Consider the following 22,046-nt stretch of genomic DNA (forward strand, 5'->3'; position numbering starts at 1 on the left):
AAATAAAGAAATACAGTGTCCCTGCTGAAAGAAAATGCACACAAAGCATAGTGGACATTCTGGGGTGGCATTGCTCCAGTTGCCATGACATTCAGGTCAAATCATGTTAAACTTGAATGTAGCATGGTTTTGGAGTAGAGACCTTGCAACATTCAGTTGTAGGTACAAAGCTGTCCAAAGGAGTTTTATTTATTTATTTTTTCCCAAGCAGTATAAATCTCTAATGCCCGGCTTCACAGACTGACTGTAACGGTCAGCATGCAATTTGCCAGGAAGTTATCAGACAGAGGTCAAAACTATAAGAAAATCAAGGACATTATGCAGAATTCTGGACAGCTGAAATGAAAGGAATGGCATGGAGAGAGAGAGGTAAGTATTGTTATTTTTACAGTGATTCTGATCGGGATCAACCTGACATTTTTGGCAATATTTCTGGCTTTATGATTTGTGTGGACAGTTAAGATGGAAGAAACAGAATGGTTGTATAAGTGTCATACTATTTTTGCAGTGATACTAGCAGTGATCAACCTGATATATTTTGGCAATATTTCTCTGGGTTTGTGAATTGTATGGCACAACTTAGATTGAAATACCTTAATATGTGGCAAGTTGTTTGTGTAGACTGTGCACACAGCCATAAGAGGCTGTGGCTACAACTGCTGAGTTGGGGTTTACGTTGGCTGAATGAAACTAACTGTCCCTTTTGTTGTTTTCTCAGTTATACAGTCACAATATTGCATTACAGGATTAGTGTGCATTTGCGAGATGTAAGATGGACTATTTAACTGGACATCTGATATGAACAGGCAGAGTAGGTATAATTGCTGTGACTGTGTTCTGTGGAGAAAAAACAACTAGCTGCCTGCTACTATTTGCTTATTATTTTGATTTTGCAGGACTAATGTGATAATGCTGCAATATTTTAATGTGTGGCAGCTATCTGAAACAAAAGTGAAATACATTGCATGACCATCCTCTTTTATCACAATCAGGCATCTGAGTTCTACATAGATGTGGCTATAACTGCTTGCTGTGAGTTGTTTGGATCAAAGCAACTGACCCTGTTTTCACTTGCTCTGTTTAACAATCATCTCTCAGAAAAATAAGGGATGAAATTAATTACAAAATACTCAGACCTTCGGGACACCAGGGCTGTATAAGTGGATTTTGACATGGGCTTAGTAGTCACCTCTGACCTGAACCCAACCTAGTCTAAAACCAGCCCTGATCATAGGTGTAGACAGCAAGTTCATAGGTTCATAGGTTCATAGGGTCATAGGTTTATACTAGGCTATCTGCCCTAAGGCATTTATAAGCCTAGCCCAAATTTTTGTGGCTTACGCCACCCCTTATATGAAAAAATACTGTGCCCATTAGTTTGTTGTGCCTCTGTCCAGCAGTGACACAGAGATGATTGCTGTACTTGTGTTGGATCTGAGGACAGTGTCATTAATTCTTTAATATTCCTTCCAACCTCAGAGATCACTGTATCTTGTGTTGGGCTGGGGACAGTGTGGTCCTTATTTCTTTAAATTTCTTCTCAAACTTCAAAGTGGTACACAGAGGGTTACACGCTTGTAATAGGAGGACTGTACTACCTAGAAGTAACACGTTGAAAACATTGTAATCATTATTTTTTTCATTTTCTTGAGTATAAAACATCTGATGCATATACAGGTTGTGACATTTTGAAGGAAAGTAAAGAAGCATACTGTGCAAATGTTATGTTCTATTTATGTTTTCAGTTTTGTCCCAGTCTGACATCAGAAGGGTACACAGAAGGTAGCTGCCTGTTAGGGGTTAAGTGGTGAGGAGGCATGTTGCATATACATATGACAGCAGCAGTTTGAATTATATAAAAAAGGATTTGTGTGCCTTAATTTTCATCCAGATTTAACCCCATAGGGAGATACCCTATCTTGTTGGGGGGGGGGGGGTATATACTATTCCTAGATATATGTATCTTCACAAGCATTTGCTTTCTTGTTTTTTTGTGAACTGGTGTTTGGTCAACTTTGAGCATTAAAACTTGGATAAGATTTATTTCTTCATTGAAATAAAAGAGACTCAATTTCTGTTCCATATGCATGGTTTTTGTTCAGGCCATCACTGGATCAAAAGGTTTGGCTTCTGGGTGCCTAGTGGCCTCCAGACCTCCAGCTTAATTTAGTTATTACAGTTTAGTCTTAGCCAGTAAGGTTTTGTTGAAAGGATACAAGAAAAAGCAAAGTGTAAGAGTAAGATAGAATTTCTTTCCTTAATCATGGTTATAGTTTGGGCCATTGTTAGATTAAAAGCTTGTTTAAAAAAAAACTGTAACATACTTCTCAGAGCATCTAGAAACCTCATGGCTTCTGGGGGGTCTAGCAGCCCCCAGACCCCCAGCTTAATACAGTTATTTCTACTGCAGTTATTACAGAGTAGTCTTGGTCAGTTAGGATGTGCTGAAAGGAAACAGGAAAACACAGTAGAAGAGTAAGACTAAATTTCTTTCTGTGATCATGGATTTTGGATGAAAATGCTATTTAAAAAGACCAGAATGTACCTTAGAGCATCTAGAGCCCCCATAACTTCTGGAGGCATTGTGGTCCCCAGACCCCAGACTTAGTGCATTAATTTTTTACAGTTATCAGAGAACATTCATGCCTAGAGATAAGATGTTAATGAATGAATAACTGCAGGAAAAACTGAAGCAATGGTACATGGTGAAGGTGTGAGCCAATGACCAAGTTACTATGGTATGAACATCTGTATTGCAGCAAGCACCAAAAGCGACCAAGCCCCTAGTGGAGTGACCTTTGATAGTAGCATCATGCAATCTGTAGTTTATTAGCTGTTGATAAAATATAATACAGTTAATGCACTTTGAAAGTGTTTTTGTGGCAAGTGTCACTCCTTCCCTCTCAGAATCAAAGGATACTTACAATTGTTGTGTCTTCCTAAACTCACATACTTTACTTGGCAGTGTACATCTAGTATGAAAAGTGCATTCAACTCTTAGTTTCTGCCCACACAAATTAAAATCAGATGAATGGACAGGTTTAACGATAATTTTAATATCACTTTCAGGAGGAAACATGGTAGTCCTTGTGAAGGACTGGGTATGATTCTCCACAGATGAAAGTGTGAAGTTGTGGGATTCTGTAGGCAATCAGTCACCAGGAAAAACTTTTTCCAACAGACAAATTTCAGAACCACCAGAACAATTTGTTCAGAGGAAAGATGGGCAAGCCTGTGAATCATTCAAATCCCAAGGAGGAGAGTTCTTTAGAAGAGGGTAGGGGATGTATGACTCCTTTAAGGAAATACTTAAACAGCAAATACTGAGCCACAATATTGCCTTCAACAGCTTCAGGATTTTCAGAAATAGTAGAGTTCTGCACCTTGACCAAGGACAACCTGAGACTTCACATCATAAAGTACCTAAAACAGGTCAGGGTGATCTGCATGTTGTTTTACTGGACAGGCATAGGATACGTCTCTTCCCAAATGAAGAATCTCCTTCTAGCTGATGTAGTATTTCTGTGGACTGGAACTGCCACTTTAGTAATCTTTAATATCAGCTGAATCAGAGGGTGTACGGCAAAAACCAGGCTCTTACATGGAGGTGGCTGTTGCAACAAGCACTGCTGACTTCTTTGGTTTGTATAGGGAGTCTGTCATAGTATCACGGACCGGGAACCTGAAAACATATCCTTCTTAGCCGACAATGGGTGACGATAATAAATGCTGTCTTTATTCTCTGAAGTTTACTGATGATTGCAGAATTAGGTCAAGACTAGGAATGTATACATGCAAGGCAGAAACAATCTCCTGCTGCTTCACTCTTGCCTTCCTGTATGGAGCAGAAAAGAAAAGCACCAACTTCCTCTGAGTAATAAACAGAGTAATTTCAGGAGTGCCTACATTGCTTCCAAATCCTCCACATCAGGAGAGGGCTAAAGGAGTCATACAGGAAGTTCAGCAGTCTGCTCATTTCTCCTGAAATATGAAATGCAGAGACAGCGGTGCCCCTGCCTACAAACCACTGTAATAATTGCATCTTATTTCTACACAGGATTATGGGTGAGTCTGTCATTCCTTATGTACCACATGATGGGCTCTTGCTGAAAAAATCAGGAGTGGTCTCAAATGCAGCATTCCTTTCATAACTGTCATGGTCAGGACTAATTCCCAGAACTCCAAATGGTTCATGTTGAGCTCCATTTTAGGTGGAAAGTTCACCTTTAGCAATAGAGAACTGAGATGAGATCCTCATACTGACTGCAAAGTATCTATTATTAGGACCAGAGGCAGGAAAGAAGCACCAAACTTCAATTTGGTAGGGAAGTAACCAGGGTCTGACATCAAAACAAGCTCTATGAGCAGATAGTGAACTCTATAGTCAATGATACCTCACAGCCCATTTCAACATTGACATCCTGAGGTGTATAAGCAGCACTGTGACATTCACATTGAGCATGAGACACAGATGTTTTACAAGGATCTGAACTTGGGCCTTTTGCTGTGCCCCTACTGAGTCTACTAAGGCTACAAACTCCTTAGCCCTCTCAATGGGCAGATATTAGCAATGGTGACTCTCCAGCTCCTCATTGCTAAAGGTGATCCTCAGAGCTGGAATCATAAGTGATTTCTTCCAACTGATAGTCATCTAACGGGACTTCTGTCCAGTCAATGCACCATTGATATTACCAGCAAGTCCCACAATGCAGCCATTATTAAGTTGTTCAGGATGAGGAGCACATAGATTTTGTCTTCCTGTAAAACTTTTGCCATAAATGCAAATACATCTGTGTACACCCTGTCTGCAGAGTAATGGCTAAATAGCATGTTTTATAGAAAATGATGTCCACCGAGGATGAATTGTAGGAACTCTTTATGTATACCACAGTCAGTAATGTGCAAAAATGCATCCCTCATGCCGAGCAATACTGTCCAGGCACTTGGATGCAGTGGGGGTATGACTCCCCCCCCCCACGAGAGTCTGAAATGTGACAAACAGGATGTGCAATGTCTACTATCCCTGTGAGAAGCAGGTTCTGGAGTTGTCCCTAGAAGCTTGTGAAAATGGCTTGATCTCTTACCAAACCCTTTCTATTGGAGGACCCAAAAGGTCTAAGATGTGGCCAGCCATGATCATTCTGAGCACCCACTGTTCTTTGATGATGACCTCCCATCCCCAGCTGTGACAAACTCAGGAAATCATTCACCATTAGGAACCCTAGATAATAATCAAGACTGTGACTGTTGGGCCAGCAGAGTTGTCTTATTGGTCATCATAGTTGGCACCACTGTAGATAAGACCAGCTGATTCTTGAAGATTCTCTCCAGTTTGCAGGAGACTGTGTCTTCTTCCTGAAGAGTTCACTAGGTGTAAATTAGAAGAAGAGGAGGCTGAGAACTTTAAAAATGCCCTTAAAACCATTATGAAGTCAGGGGATCATCCAGGTCCTGAGAGCTGGCCATACAGATCCAGTCTCCTGAACAGGGTGTCCCAGATTAACTGCCTGAGCTTCTTGGAGAGCCTTAACCACTTTGTTTTGTGTAAACTCATTCTTGAACCTGCTGCTATTACATCAGCAGTCAAAATTACAGTGAGTAACATAGAAATTCTCCATGGATAGTGTCTTAACCGTATTCTGGATGAGATGACACCCGAGGAGGGCTGAAAGTCAAGTCTGACCCCTAAGGAAGTCCTAGTACCTGGACAGGGCAGATAAACATCAATATGACAGAGGAGAAAACTTTCTTGCTCAGCATGTCCATAGATTTAGACTCTTTGCCCAATGGCAAAGTGGCAAAGTGTTGTGGCTACTGGTTCATGTGCTGTACCAAAGAGTTCGGGTAGGAGTCTGCATTATAATACCTATTCAAGATTTCACTGTGCTCAGTTGAAGGTTTACAAAGGGTAACCACCTTTCTGGGAGATGCTGGAGCAGAATCTGGATGTCTCTTGGAAGAAAATATGCCATCCTTGATGACATGCTTCTTGGAGAAATGGCCAGTAGGTGTATCTCATATAGTTACTTAAGCATTTTGATGGAAATCATGGGACACATCTCAGTTCATGGCAGACTTATAAGCCTCTGAGTTTTTCCTAAAGATGGTTCTTTCATTGGTGAGCTGTAAGGTCTTATTGTTTTCAGTAAGGCAAGGAGTTTCATATCTTTTGCTTCATTGTAGGAGGATGATGATGTAGAGAGAGATCCTCATTGTGCCCTTGTCCTGGTCTTTCACAGACTCATGTCCTGGTGAAAATGCATGTGAGTTTTATATATAAAGGGTTGATGTATTGTGTCAGGAGAATGGCTGTAGTATTGACAGACCTGCCTGCCAATCACTGTCTAAACAATTCTGTATTGGTTTGTGACTGACTGTGCAGATGCCAGGTAAGAGAATATTTATTTTGATTTATATTTTGATTTTTACAACTGTTTTTTAAAGGGATAACTTGTAGACAAGAAGAATTAATTTGATTTATAGTTTGTTTTACCTCTAATTTTCACTGTTTGTTGTTACAAAGGGAGGGGTTTTATTCAGGCAAAGTCTGGCCATCCAAAGATGCCTATTTAGCTATAAATTCACACAGACTGTAGACAGGACAATCTAGAGCTTATCTAAATAATTACATGTTGGTTTGTGATTGATTGTACAATAGTCTGGTAAGAGAAGATTTATTTTGATTTATATTTTATTTTTACCGCTGTTTTTCACTGTAGGGAAAAGGGATAGCTTGTAGACAAGCAGATTTACTTTGACTTGTATTTTGTTACTTTACCTCTGTTTTTTACTGTTTGGTGTTAGAGAGGTATTGGTTTTAGACAGGTAAACTCTAGCCATCCCAAGTGGCCTAGTCAGCTATAACTTCTCACAGACTGCAGACAGGACAATCCAGAGCTTATCTAAACAATTATGTGTTGGTTTGTGATTGATTGTGCAGTTGCCTGGTAAGAGAAGATTTGTTTTGATTTATATTTTATTTTTAACATTGTTTTTTAAAAGGGCAACTTGTAGACAAGATTTACTTTGATTTGTAGTTTGTTGTTTAACCTATAGTTTTCACTGTTTGTTGTTAGAAAGAGATAGGTTTTAAACAGGGAGACTTTAGCCATCCCAAGGGGCCTAGTCAGCTATAAATTCACACAGACTGCAGAGAAGACAATCAAGAGCTTATATAAACAATCCTGTATTGGTCTGCGATTGATTGTGCAGTAGCCTGGTAAGAGAAGATTTATTTTGATTTACATTTTATTTTTTACCACTGTTTTTCACTGTTTGTAGGAAGAAAGGGATAGCTTATAGGCAAGAAGACTTACCAGAGTATTGGTTTCTAATTTATTGGTCTTTCCTGTTAAAAAGAGCTGCAACTGCAAGCAATAGTGAGCAGAAGATACTGTGAGGTAAAGGAATTCCAACTTTTGTGTGACTTCCACAACTGGTACCATCGAAGCAATGACTTATTTCTATTTAATTTAATATTTAATTGTATATTGTTTGTGTGATTTTTCTCCTAGAAGTTTATTTAAAATCCCTGTGAATTATGTGGTAACTGATTTTGATCATCTTTTTCTTTTAGACTTCTTTATTAATTTGCAACTGAAAATGGATTTTTTTAAATGAGTATACCATTATCGATTTGCTAAAGCACAAGTATCTTGTACAGTGTACTAAATACTATGTATATTTAAAGGTAACACTTGATAACACTAAATAACCTGTATAAACAGTCAAGTCTTAAGGTCCCAACCAAGTATAAATCCTCAGTAAGCAACCAGAAAAAAGACTGGAAAATTCATCAAGTCAGCTGACTTGCATTAACTTTTATTATGTAAAATTACAGGACCATGCTGGCTGATCACTTTTGTTGCCTTATATCCAGGACTTCCTTAGAACCGCAAAGGTCAAACATTTCTTGTAATATAAATGGCATTCTATCCACCTAGTGTGTTTTAGTATTTAAAATGTGAATAAAATGCCATAAACATTACAAGAAATCTTTGACCTTTGCGGTTCTGAGGAAGTCATTTTTTGGTTACTTGATAACATTAATTATCTGTGTTTTTCATATCAAAAGTTGGATAATTTAATTATCATTATCAGAAGAAATTCTGGACTTACTGATGATGATTGTACTTGTGCTACTGGCAGAGCTTGGAGAACTGTTATTACATATATAATCAATTGAATTGATTTGAAAAATAATATTAGGCAAACAACAAATGTAACACACATTTAGGAAAGAATATGTCCAGCATCAGCAAAAATCATTCAACCCCCTTTTGAACAAGATAATACCATTGGCAAGTTTGGAATTATGGATACAAGTATTTAGCAATCTCTGAAGATTTATAGCATATAGAAGAATATAAAAAAGAAAGACGGGAAGACGTTCACAACAAATAGCAAGGAAGAAATTAATCTCTATAAAGCACAGACCAGACAATACATACTTAAAAAGGACACTGCTTTCCTTATGTAACACACACATTACAGGGAATAATAACATTTTTCTACCAGAAAATTTTCACTGTGTAGAAAAATGCATAATTTTTCCAAAATAAAAAGTACGAAAAAGAGGCAAGGGGCAGGTGAAAAGGAAGACATCAAAACTGACCGTAGAAGGATTGCAGAACATTACTGTAAGAAAAAGAGAAAGACAGAGGTTGACAAAATGACTCAAGTTGTGGATGTGCAAAGGCAGCTGGATGAGAAATATATGCTTGCAAGTTTAATAAGCAATGAAAACAGAGGGATTAATAAGACTAATGGTGATAAAGATCATTCCTTTCTGACAATTGATAAAAAAGATATTATTGAATTAGAAGTTGAAGATTCTTCAGATCTGGTCAGAAACGATATTCTTGTAATTGGAGATTCAGTTATTAGAGGAACTGATATTTACATTTGCAGAAAAGATAATGAATGTCAAGTATTGTTTATGCTTGCCAACAGCAAAAATAGAGGATGTGAGAAATATCTTAGAATGCCTTAATGTAAGGAAGTATGGACCTGTGTATTCATGTTGGTACAAATGATCTCATTCACAAGGACTCTCTGACTGTTATTAGGGAACTTACACCCCTCTTAGACAGCATAGCTTGTACAGGTGCTAGGATCTATTTTTCATAAATCACATATAGAAAGGAGAGTCAGGTCACAGTGAATGAAAACATTTTCTGGGTAAATGCCTACATGAAAAAATGTCACATTTTAAAAAATGGAAATGTGTAGAGCATCTGAACCTAATTCTGGGCACACATGTTTAGACAGGATGAAGTGTACTTGTCAAGATCAGGGAAGAGAATTTTTGCAGCATATATTTTACAGTATTTGACAAAAATAAGGCAGGATTTTTGCCAATCTGAAAATTTAACAGTTCACAGATAACAACAAAGAGGGAGGCCTAAGATAAGGTTTATGGATGTGGTGAGAGAGGACATGCAGGTGGTTGGTGTGACAGAGCAAGATGCAGAGGACAGGAAGAAATAGAAACAGTTGATCTGCTGTGGTGACCCCTAACGGGAGCAGCCAAAAGAAGAAGAAGAAGATAGCAACAGCTGATGCATCTCTGATGGTTGTTAATGCTGGAGCATTAATAGTAAAGTTTTTTTTTTTTAAATTGGAAAATTTGCTAAGTTCCCACAATATTAATCATTGTTTGTGAAACATGGTTAAAGAATAATGATTGGAAGCCATTTCTGTCAGGTTATAAATGTTTTTACTGTAACAGATAATCTATCAAAATATCAGGTGGAGGTGTTATGATAGGGATTAAAGTTAGTTATTTTTAACTTGTGATTATTACATGTTCATTGGTAACACCAATGCTGAAGTCTGTGTAACTGTGACAAAAAAGACAACCCTGGAACATGTAACAGTTGATGGAGTGTACAGATCACCAAAGTCAAATGGTGATGACCTAGAAAAATTCATACAATTCTTGCATGATACACAGGTGGGGGGATAATAGTGCCTGGGGACTTAAATTTACCAGAAACAGACTGGAATAATATTGATTCAACAACATTAGTAACAAATTATTTACAACATATGTTCAGAAACAATTGCTTCAAATTGTAAAAAAAAAAAAAAACCTTCCAGGGAATGGACTATACTAGACATTGTTTGTGTTTCTAAAGAAATTAACTTCATTTCAAGTTTTACCACTGTTGATGTGCAGTGATCATGGGGTTATATAGGTTACTTTCTTGCTAGATAATTTTCTCAATATGAAATCTAAACCAATGCACAGAATATTAGTAACAGATTATATGGAAGCAGAACAGTCACTATGTAAAATTCATTCAATGGAAAAACTGCAGAAGGAATGGAAAAGTTTTGAAAGAGAAATTGTTTGAATGCAAAAAAATAAGAGTTTAACATCAGGATCTAGGAACACAAAATCAGGAGGATATATTCCCCTAAGAACAAAATACTTGATTAAGATGAGATTCAAAAAGTATAAGAAATGGAAAAGAGGTTGAAGTTTGACTTTGAAAACTGAAATAAACAAGCTAGACAGGTACATTAAACACAGTGTGAGACAAGATCAAGAAAATCTGAAGAACATTTATATAAAGATATCGAGTATAATAGGAAAACATTTTATACATATATAATGTGAAATAAGTAAATGCTTACAAACTGATAAACTGTATATAGATTTTAACATTTATTCACAGACACAACAGACTATAGATATTTTTACAAAATTTTATGGAAAGCAGTTTGGCTACACGAAGGGGGTGATAAATTGTCCAGGTAACTTCAGATACTGAAATCAAGTTAGATTATATTGAAAAATAACTATGCAAACTGGATCCAAACTAAGTACATGGAGGAGACAAAATTAGTAATAATTACCTGAGAACACTTTAGCATGATTTTAAAGTACCATTATATCTGTTATTTACAAGGTCATACACATGTGGAGAGATTCCTCATGACTGGAGACATGCACTTCTTAAACCTGTCTTTAAGGGAAAGAGAAGTAGGACAACCCCAGAGTCATAGAGACCTATAAGTTTACTTTCATGTTATGGAAAATAATGGAGACGATTTTATTGGATAAATAATTGCAAGAGTAAGAAAGGTTGGGACTTGAAATCATAAATCAGCATGCATATGTTGAAAATAGATGCATTACCACTTGTAACGCTATGTTCTGTAACAATAATAGCTCATTATCATCATCAACTCCCTTTCTCCCATTTTCTACAAGGGGTCAGGGTGTTGTATCAACTGTCGCCATCTCCCTTTATGCAATGCCACTCTCCTCTCTTCTTTGACACTAATGCTTGACTGTCACAGGTCTTCTCTCACTCAGTCCATCCACCTCTTTCCTGGATGCCCTAGTTTCCTCTTGCCTTCTTCCTGTCTGTCCCAAATCTTCTTCACTAGATTGTCTTCTGCTTTTCTGCACATGTGTCCGAACCACTCTAATCTGTTCTCTTTGACCTTTTCTGCAATAGGAGCTACTTCGGCTTCTGCACTTATGTCCTCATTTCTTTGTCTGCCCCACAGTGTGCATCCTACTGCCCAACACTTCTTCTCCATTACCTCTAGCTTTCTCAGCTACTCTAATTTACTGCCCGGGTATCCATGCCATACAGTAGTACCAGTCACACTAAGGTTTTGTACACCTTACTTTTCAGCTTCTTTAGCATGCGTCTTTCATGTACTATACGTGACACTTTGTGAGCCCTTCTGATTCTAGCTTTGACCTCCTCATTTAGACTTCTGATTTCCTCATCCACCCTCCTAGATACTTGAAGCTGTTAACCTGTTTCACTATTTTTCCTTCTATTGCAATTCTCAACTTCTTCTGAACACCACAATTTGCTGCCATGACAGCTGTCTTATCTGTACTCAGTTTCATCCCATGTGCCTTCAGTGTTGCATTCCATTCCCCTATCCTTTGCTGAAGTTCTTGTTCAGAGTCCACCTGTAATGCCACATCATCTACATACAGCAACTTTGTTGATCTGTCCCCTCCATCCTGTTTACTAATGTAGTCCATAACCTGTATGAAAAGCAATGGACTCAGAGCTGAACCCTGGTGCACACCCACTCCCACTGGGAACCCCTCTGTAAGAATGAACACTGTTTGTGCTTGAATCAATGGGTCCTTGTACATAGCTTACACTAATTCTGCCAATGTTTCTGGGACTGTGAGCCACTGCAGGACTGCCCAAATCAGCTATCCTGGGACCTTGGCATATGCTTTCTCCAAGTCTACGAATGCCCAGTTGGACTGTTTCCTCATCCCTAACTTCTTCTCAGTTATCTGTCTCCATGCAAACATTAGATTGGTTATGCTGTATCCTGATCTGAATTGAAACTCCCATCTTTCTTTCTACTACTCTGAGTATTCATTTATCAATCACAGTCTCCAGAAGTTTCATGCAATGTGTTAGGAGTTTGATACCTCAGTACTGCCCACATTTGTGAATTTCACCTTTGTTCTTGAACATTAGCACTAGTATGCTTATTCTCCCATCATATGCGATATGGTTTTCTCTGCACACTGCTGTGAGTATCCTCAGGAACCATTTCTCCCCTCTGTCACCCAGTATCTTTATCATATCTGTTGTGACCTCATATTAGCCTGCTGCTTTCCCTGACTTCCTTTTACTTTGTGTTGTTTTTACTTCTTCTATGGTGGGCTCCTCCTCTTCTCTCATCATAGGCTGTGTCTGGGGCAGTAGGGCTTCTGTGGAATTTTCTTCATTCAGAAGCTGCTGGTAGTACTCCTTCCATTCACCTTTGATGTCCTGTGGACTGGTTGTTGCTGACATCCCTTATGAAGGGTGTCAATCTATCTTCCATATCTTTCTATCTTTGCCTTGCAACTTGATATAGTTTCTTTGTGCCATCTACTGACTTACTTTCCAGAGGATGGTATAATGTCTCTGATGCCCTGTTCTTTGCTATCGCAACTCCTTTGTTAGCCAACTAGTATTCCTTCCTATCCTGGTCCATTTTGTTTCTATCTCCCACTTTTTTCCTGCACTTCTTCTTTCTTTTGATGACTTCCTGGACTTCTGCATTCCCCCACCAGCTTTCCTTATTTACCTTATTTCCATACCTGATTCTGCCACATATCAGTTATGTGGTCCTCACTCATGCTGTTTTAGGGTGTAGCTATTCTTCTTCAACTCCACCTATTTCCTCTTGCTGTTGAGGTGCTAGAGCCCTTAGTAATTCCTTGACGTATTGTGGTTTCTCTTCAGTCAACTTCCAGGTCTTCGGCCTGGTCCCTGTTGACCTTAAAGCTTTCTCTGACCACTGCTTGCAGCTGATTGTGGCAACCAATCAGCTGCAAGCAATGCTTATGCTGGGTGCCAGCCAACTGTTTCACTGGGGATAGCTTGGCAATCACTGATTCTACCCCAGTGTCCTTTCCTTACTAGGAGGAAGTTTTCCTGAGTTGCATGATGGCCACTGTTGTATGTAATCCTATGACTGTCTCTCTTTTTGAACCATGTGTTGGCTACTATCAAACCATTTGCCAAACAGAAGTCTAGAGTGGCCTCTTCTTCTTTATTCCTGTTGCTCCACCTATGCAGACCCAGGCAGCCCTTCTATAATGTTCTGTCTGTCCTGATATGTGCATTCAAGTCACACATTATTACCACCAATTCATGTTGCCTAGTAGGTCTTGCAACTGCTGAATGCATTATTTTCCTCACTATCACAACCCTGCTGAGATTATGTATACTGCCCTATCATTAGGCTGGAGTCTGATTGCCATGAGTCTATCAGTAATTCTGATTATATCCCTCACCATCTACTGAAGCCTCTCCCTCACCACAATTCTGACACCATTTCTAGTCTGTCCTGCTCCTGAGTAGTAGACTGTGGATCCCACGCCAAGTGGCTTTGCTGCACTGCCCTTCCATATTATCTCCTGGATACATAGGATGTCCAGGCTCCTCCTTACCATTATGCACCCACTTCCAAGCTGAGCCCTGTCAATAAACCTGCACTGAGTATAGCAATTCTTAGTCCATGTTTAGCAGATTGATTAGTTTTACCTCCAGCTTTCGCTCAACAGAGCTATCCCAGGTAAACAAAGCTGGGCAACTGGACACCGGCCAGACAGTATCTTATTGACCCAGGCTTTATGGCAGGCACACAATACCCAGTAGGGGAACATACACCCCTCCCACCATTAGCTTGGGTCCCTGGCATAGGTCAGAGTAGGCAAGGTCTTCAATTCACTTATCATTGGCAAATACCAATGTTCATTTGTTTATATTAGTCAATACGACTGAATCGCCTGCAGTCATATTTTATGCTGTCGAGTGGCTAGCCTTGACACGGTGCACAGTCTATGATCCATGATCTCCTATCATGAGGATACTGTGCACCACATTAGATGCCCAAAGCTCTTGGTTTATACAACTCTTCCCCCTATAGGGCACCATGTAAAGTCTGTGCTGCTGCCCACAGCTCCATTCATTGGTGAGTTCTGAGATGGAAACACTCAGCATTTTTTTCGGAGGTGGGAGGAACCTTCACATAGACACTGGGAGAACAGGAAAACTCTAAATAGGCATTTGGTCATGCTCAAACTTTGTACCTTGTGCATGGAGATGAAGACCTTGTTTATGTGCAACAGCTGTTAATGAAAGATTGTGCTGTGATGTAATTTATGTAGATTTAACTTCAGCATTTGATATGGTCATACACAAAAAACTGATCAATAAATTAAAATAACTAGGCATTGATGTACTCTTGATAAGATGGATATTTACATAGCTTACAGATAGGACATGGCAAGCTCCACACCGGAAGTATATCCCTCATTGGTGAGATCAGATCATAAACTAATCTCACTAGAAATCCACATCCCGCCCCCACCCCAAACAAAAAAGACCACAGTGAAGAACTTCTCTAAAGCAAACTTCACACTACTCAGGACAGGTGTGGTATCCTTCAAGGCCCCTGAGCCAATGGAAACCACAACCCAAGCTGCGGAAGCCCTTACAAATGCCTTCTATGAACACCTTCAGGACTGCATGGATCAGGCAATCCCAAATAAAACCAAGACTCTTTCCACCAAGGGCAAACGTCCAGTCTGGTGGACCCCAGCCATAAACAAACTTTACAATAAGAGGAGAAAGCTATTACATGATAGAGCAAAATCCCAAAAAGGGAAGGCATCTTTGATCAGCACTAGCAAGAAACTACGATCCCTCATAAAATCATCCAAGGCCAACTTTGAGAGAAAAATTGCCATAGATTCAAAAGACAATCATAAGGCCTTCTTCAGCTATGTCAGAAACCTGGGTGGAAACTCCCAGATATGCTCAGAATTAGTCCAAAATGATACAAAAATCACTGAACCCACAGACATTGCCAACATACTGGCAGACAGGTTCAGCGCAAACTTCAACCCCCTCTCCCCCCCAAAAGGAGAGATAACTATCCCAACTGAGAGTAGCCTCCCAGACATCTCAAATGCGCAGGTGAAAGCTGCTCTCTAAAGCTAAAAACACAGCATCAATGGGACCGGATGGGGTCCCCGGCTGTGTGCTACATGAACTCAATGAAGAACTAAACCCGCACATAAGGCAGCTGTTTAATCTTAGCCGCACCACAGGATATGTGCCCAAGGAGTGGCGTACGGCAACTGTGGCCCCACTCCACAAAGGCGGTGCCTCTACGGACCCTGGTAATTACCGCCCCATAAGCTTAACAAGCCTGGTCTGCAAAGCTATGGAGAGGATCATAATGGAACTCATAAACAAGGACATAGGGGACTTGCAGGCCTTGGACCCAACCCAGTTTGGCTTTGTCAAGGGCAGATCTTGCCTTTTGAACTTGGTCGACTTCTTCGAAACAGTCACCAAGGCCATTGATGAGGGAAAGGCAGTCCATACAGCCTACCTTGACCTTGCAAAAGCTTTCGACACAATACCCCACTCGGGTATTATAGAGAAACTTACCAGCTTAAATGTAAACCCATATGTCACAAGATGGGTTGCAAACTGGCTAAAGGACAGAACCCACAGGGTTAGAGTTGCTGGAGCCATGTCAGACTCCAAGCCAGTTACAAGTGGAGTCCCACAGGGCTCAGTCCTTGGCCCCTATTGTTCGGCATCTACTTCTCAGAAGTACAGGCAAACATAGGAGGACTATGGCTGACAAAGTTTGCGGATGACTGCAAACTGGGTGCCATAGTGGATAGTACATCAGACACAGACATCCTTCAGAGGGGTCTCACGGAAACTGATAGCTGGTGCCAGAGCCATGGCCTGAAGTTAAACGCAAAAAAGTGTATAGTCATACCCTTCGGGAAAAACAAGGTAACCCCAAGCTACCATATAGGTGGCAACCCACTAAGCACAGAAGAGGTTATCAGGGACCTGGGGACCCAGGTTGACAGTGGCCTCTTGTTTGACGCTCACGTTGCTAAAGTGGTTCGAAAGACCTTCTACATTGCCCACCTGATCATGAAGGGATTCACATCCAGATCAAGTGAGGTCATTGTTCCCCTGTACTCTTCACTTATCAGACCAATGATCGAGTACAATGCCCCATTTGGGATGTATCTCACCCGACACCTGCAGCAATTAGAGAGACCCCAAAAGTTCCTCACCAAAAGGATAAAGGGACTCCAAAACCTGTCATATGCTGCCAGACTGAAGAAACTCCAACTCTATTCAGTTGCATACCGTCTGCTCAGAGGTGACCTGTGACTGACATACAAAGCCATAACCAACCCGGAATTAATGGACATGCTCCACCTCAAAAAATCCAAATCCACCAAAACCACTAGAGCAAGAGACTTAAACCTTAGCACGGATATAAATAGGACGTGCTGGAGGGATAGATTTATCACCCAGAGACTCCCCATGCTGTGGAATAAAATCCCGGTCCATGTGAGGCAGAGCACCTCGCTGGCTCTGTTCAAGAGAAATCTTGACCGGTGGATGGGAGATCGTAGGTTTACCCCGGGAATTATCTCTGTGTCACTACTGGACAGAGGCACAACAAACTAATGGGCACAGTATTTCTAACATAAGGGGCGGCGTAAGCCACATAACTTTGGGCTAGGCTTATAAATGCCCTAGGGCAGTTAGCCTAGTATAAACCTGTGAACCTATGAACCTATGAACCCTACAGCAACTGGACACGAGAAATAAGGTTGCAGTCAGGGTGTCTCACAGGGTTCTATCCTAGGCTAATATTTGTTTAGACTGAATCTTTCAGATCTATTTTTTTCATCTGATACGTTCTACATTCCATATGCAAGTGACTTGAAAATGGGTAAACTGATTACATGTGTAACAGATAGGGCATGTCTGCAAAAAAACTTGACTAAATTGGCCATTTGGGCCCAGGAGAATAATATACCAATAAATACTTCAGAAACTAAGCATATGAGATTTGGGAGACATAAACTGGAAGGTGGATACTTAACACAGCAATCAGTGATTGAAAGTGTGTATTCGTTTAAGGACCTGGTATATGGGTAGATCCAGCTTTGAGTTTTTCTAATTGTATCAACCAATTGATGATTTATAGTTAGAGAAGTATAGGTTGTATAAAAAGATTTATAAAGTCTAGGAAATTAGAAATTACAAATTTGTTGTTTGTTAGTTATATTAGACCTGAACTTGAGTATGGAATAACAATATGGAAACCATATAAGAAAAACGTGGGTAAACTGGAAAAAGTACAGTGGAATATACCAAGGGCATCCATGGATGTGAATATTTAAGTTATGAAAGACTAAAATATCTGAACTTGAACAATGTCTCATACAGATATTTAAGAGCAGACCTTATTCATTTATATATGGCATTTAGGGACAACTACCTCTGGGAATGTTTGTGATTATCAAAAACTAGCAGGGAATCATCAGACAACCTTTGTAAAAGATTCTACAGGGATGAGAAGTGTACTAATTGGTTCTCTGATAGACCAGCTGATGCAAGGAATAGACTACCAAATTACATTAAAGTAAGCTCTAGTTTAGATATTTTTAACAACAGCCTATACACTTATTATGGAAACAACTGTGTTGGTATATTGGCAGAGTAGAGGGGCTTTATTGCCTGAGCTTGAAATGATTGTATGTATGTATGACCCAGCCAATCAGCTGGGTGATGGACAGCATGTATACCTAGTATCCCAATCCTCAACATGGGAGCCAGATGAGTACATTTCCTGAGTCCCCTGTTGCCTACCAAAGTGGAGAATATCTACCGACTTGAGCCTTCGCTAGATGAAGGTAAGGATGGGACACACAAAAACTGGAATGCCGCTTCATGTTTGGCCTTTCCTCCAAGATGGGCATCATCTTTCTCAGCCTTCCATTTCTTTAGCTTTTGAAGGTGTTATGGCACAGGCTAAGTGAGTGTGGTGTGGGGACCCCTCCTCTTGATCCTCTTAGTGGTACTTTGAACTGCTTCCATTCACTGGGTAGTGATGGCAGAAGCTTCAAGATGGGCTGGGCTGAACCTGTGGCTGTTGTAGCTGTGCTTCACTTTGTCTTGCTTCTGCTTACAAGACAGACAGTGCTAGGGCAGGTTCTGACTCACTGTCTGACAGCAACATAAGCGCTTAGGCTTTGAGAGTCAGTAGTGAGATCTGAAATGGCAGCATAGGAGGAAAGAAATGGCATGCACAGGGACTAGGTGCACTCCCCCAGTCTGACATGCATTGTCATAGTGTAAAACTGTGTAGGATACAGATGCTTCAGAGCATGTCAGCGTGTGCAAAAATGCTGGATTTGGGAGCGAGAGATAATAAACTCATGCACATACCAGCAGAACAGAGTTTCCAATATTAGATTCTCAAAATTTTTCTTTCACAGATGGTTGAACACACAATAATAATTACTGCACTGTATTATTTAACCAGCAAAGCACTTTGCAAACAGCACATGAACCTAGGTTTTAATGTTTTGTGTAAATGTTATTGCATTTGTGTTACTACTGAAAAAATAGTGCTGAATCTATAACTCATGGGTTAACTTTAACAATGACATTTCAGATATACAAGAAGGAGGAATTAGGGAAACGTGCCCCACAGTGGATCCGGGACAACCTGGTTACCATGTGCATGCGATGCAAGGAACACTTCAACCCTATTACCCGAAGACGTCACCATTGCAGAGCCTGTGGCTATGTAAGTATGAATTATATCTACAGCAGCAGAAAGAATGCATTACTTGTTAGTGTAATACTATGAGCAGTATGTTTCTGACTGTACTATACAGTGACAATGGATTTTTACTTCCCTGTATTTTAAGTATTTTTCCCTGTTATACAGTATGTCCTCTGTCTCTCAGTTCTCTGACCAGTACATTCTAACTTACATCATAGCAGTGTAATATGTTTTCCTGTGTAGCACCACAATCTTATATATTTCTAATTAAAATATACCAGTTAGGAAATGCCTGTCATGATTTAACAAAAGCCTTATGTTTATAGGTTCACAGGTACTTTCTAGGCTATTGGTACATTGGAATCTTTATAAACCTATCCATACATTCCCATGAAGTTTTTAACCCTTCTGTTTTAGGTAGAAATAATCCACTGATGAACAGAACACTTACATACCCCCCACCCATGAGGGACAAGGGTAAAGGGTTTTCTCCTATCAATCACTACCACTTTTCTTGCACCTCTTCCTTTCCCTTAACAACTTCCTGTTCCCCATTTTGTTACTCATTAACTTTTAAAACATCACATGTCCTTCATGATAACAAATGTCTGAGTTTGTGTAATTTCATGTATAATATGGTTCTTATATTTTCCTTCCAGCATTATAAATTTAGGGTTTGCTTCTTCCTCTGCTTTATTCTTTGACAGCTTTCCACTTTTACAGTTCTTTCACCTTCGCTCTAACCTCTCACCTGCCTCATATTATATACTTCAATTGGCATCCAGAATATCGGCATGCACTGAGCATGCTCCAAGGATTACCCTGGAGCAGACTAAGCCAAAATCAAGTGCTTTTTTCAGGAGAGCAAGCTCCTATATATATATATATATATATATGGGTCTATCTTAGTACATCGACAATTCACAATACCGAAAACGGATTCACCGACACCATAATATCGAAAGTCACGTTACCGACGCCAGAAGATCGACAAGGCAGAAGACCGACGGAGGAAGACACCGACGCTGAGAAGCTGCGCTGGGGAAAGGATATGTAAGTATGCGGTAGTGACGGACGATAGGGTGCGAGTAAGGTAAGTGTGCGATGCTGGTGTTTAGTAGGGGTAGGGGTGGGATAAGTGAGTTAGGGTTAGGGCGCGGGTTAGGTGAGTGTGCGAGTAAGGTAAGTGTGCGATGTTGGTGTTTTGTAGGGGTAGGGTGGGATAAGTGAGTTAGGGTTAGGCGGGTTAGGTGAGTGTCGAGTAAGGTAAGTGTGCGATGTTGGTGTTTTGTAGGGGTAGGGGTGGGATAAGTGAGTTAGGGTTAGGGCGCGGGTTGGGTGAGTGTGCGATAGTGACGGACCTTAGGGTAAGGGTTTGGGTTAGGGTTGTAGATAGTTGTGTATGTATGGGTTAGTGTTTGTTTGTAAGGATTTTGGTGTGCTTGTGTTGTGTTTGTGGGTGTTGGATAGGGGATGTGTTTTGTTTGTTGGTATGATGTGTCGGGTGTATGCGATGTCGTGTTTGTGAACTGTCGATCTTCTGGCGTCGGTTAAATGACTTTCGATGTTTTGGTGTCGGTTAATTCGTTTTCGGTATTTTGAAATGTCGATGTACTAAGATAGACCCATATATATATATGTGTGTGTGTGTGTGTGTGTGTGTGTGTGTGTGTGTGTGTGTGACTGCGGTGGTGGTGCTGCGGTAGCGTTGTCGTCTCCCAGTTAGACGTTGCCCATTCGATTCTCAGTTAGATCGTCTTCTGTGTGGTGACATGCGTGAATGGGCGTTCCTTCATTGAAGGATGTGTGTTAGGCCCAGCAAGCCAGCACGTAAAACTCTACTGCCAATCATTAGCAGACCGGAGTTCCGCTGTGGCGACCCCTAACCGGGAAAAGCCCTAAGACTTTTTTTATATATATATATATGTATGTATATGGATTTATATCATATAGTCACAATTCCAAAGCTGTGTCATCAGCTACATATTCTCAGGCAACACTGTTACTATTATATTCATAGTCAGAATTTACCACAGACAGAATGTTCCCGTTAGTTATTTTAAACTCCATAGCAGAAAATGCCATGCCAGATTTTGGAGACAGTTTGCACACAGTCAGGGAAGTAATACATGTTGTTGATGGGGGTGGTGAAATATTACTGACAAAGACTGTATGGACAACTACATTCTAGCATGGTCAGCACAGTGGTGGTTAAAGAGATGGTGTGTAGGGTTACACCCCATGCTCAGATAGGTAAGTAATATGTTAGCTACAATACTACTCTCACATTAGGTGTTGGCAACTCTCCAGGCATAGCAGTGTTTAAAGAGGTGTTTGCAGTGTTATACTGTCTACCCAGGTAAATGACTAATGAGGTAGCCACTGCAGTGCTGTCACAGTAGGTGACGGCAGCTCTCTTAGCAGAGCAATGAGTAAAGAGATGCACATGATAACATCCTGTGCCAAGGCAAGTGATGAACAAGTTAGGCACTGCAGTGCCTCACATTAGCTGGTGGCAGCTCTTTTAGCACAATACTGATTAGGTTAAAAAGGTGGGTTCAGGGTTACACAACATACCTAGGCAGGTAAGTTGCCATTACTATCCTACATTAGGTGGTAGCAGCTCATCAAGGAATTTGTCTTAATCATCTGAGTGCTATGAGAGATGCAGTTCTGAAGACAATTTTTTCTGTCTGGGTTTACTGTGACATAGTTTCTGAAAGGACACCATAGAGGTGGCCATTTTGTTAAGACCAGAGTTACCTAAAGTGGGAGACTGCATATTGCTCTACTCCATGGCTCTGCCTGGGTACTGCAGAGGTGACGTCTGCACTGTTGGAATCCATGACTATCCAGGAGAGTCTTAGAAATGTTGCAGCATTCTGTATACTTTCCTCTATCAGAGTTATCAACATACTTTATAG

At 40.3% G+C, this 22,046-nt stretch overlaps 1 protein-coding gene across 1 annotated transcript in view; it reads left to right on the top strand.

Annotated features, from left to right (window-relative positions):
* LOC122806257 (FYVE, RhoGEF and PH domain-containing protein 2-like) overlaps positions 1-22,046 on the top strand; it is a 773,316-nt gene that overhangs the window by 618,446 nt on the left and 132,824 nt on the right. Inside the window, exon 13 of the mRNA XM_044076527.1 lies at positions 19,009-19,143. Within this exon, the coding sequence (XP_043932462.1) occupies positions 19,009-19,143 (135 nt within the window). The remainder of the gene's footprint in view (positions 1-19,008; positions 19,144-22,046) is intronic.

This window comes from Protopterus annectens, chromosome 7.part0 (genome assembly GCF_019279795.1).
Source record: "Protopterus annectens isolate FY-2018-M chromosome 7.part0, PAN1.0, whole genome shotgun sequence".
NCBI classification, from domain to species: domain Eukaryota; kingdom Metazoa; phylum Chordata; order Ceratodontiformes; family Protopteridae; genus Protopterus; species Protopterus annectens.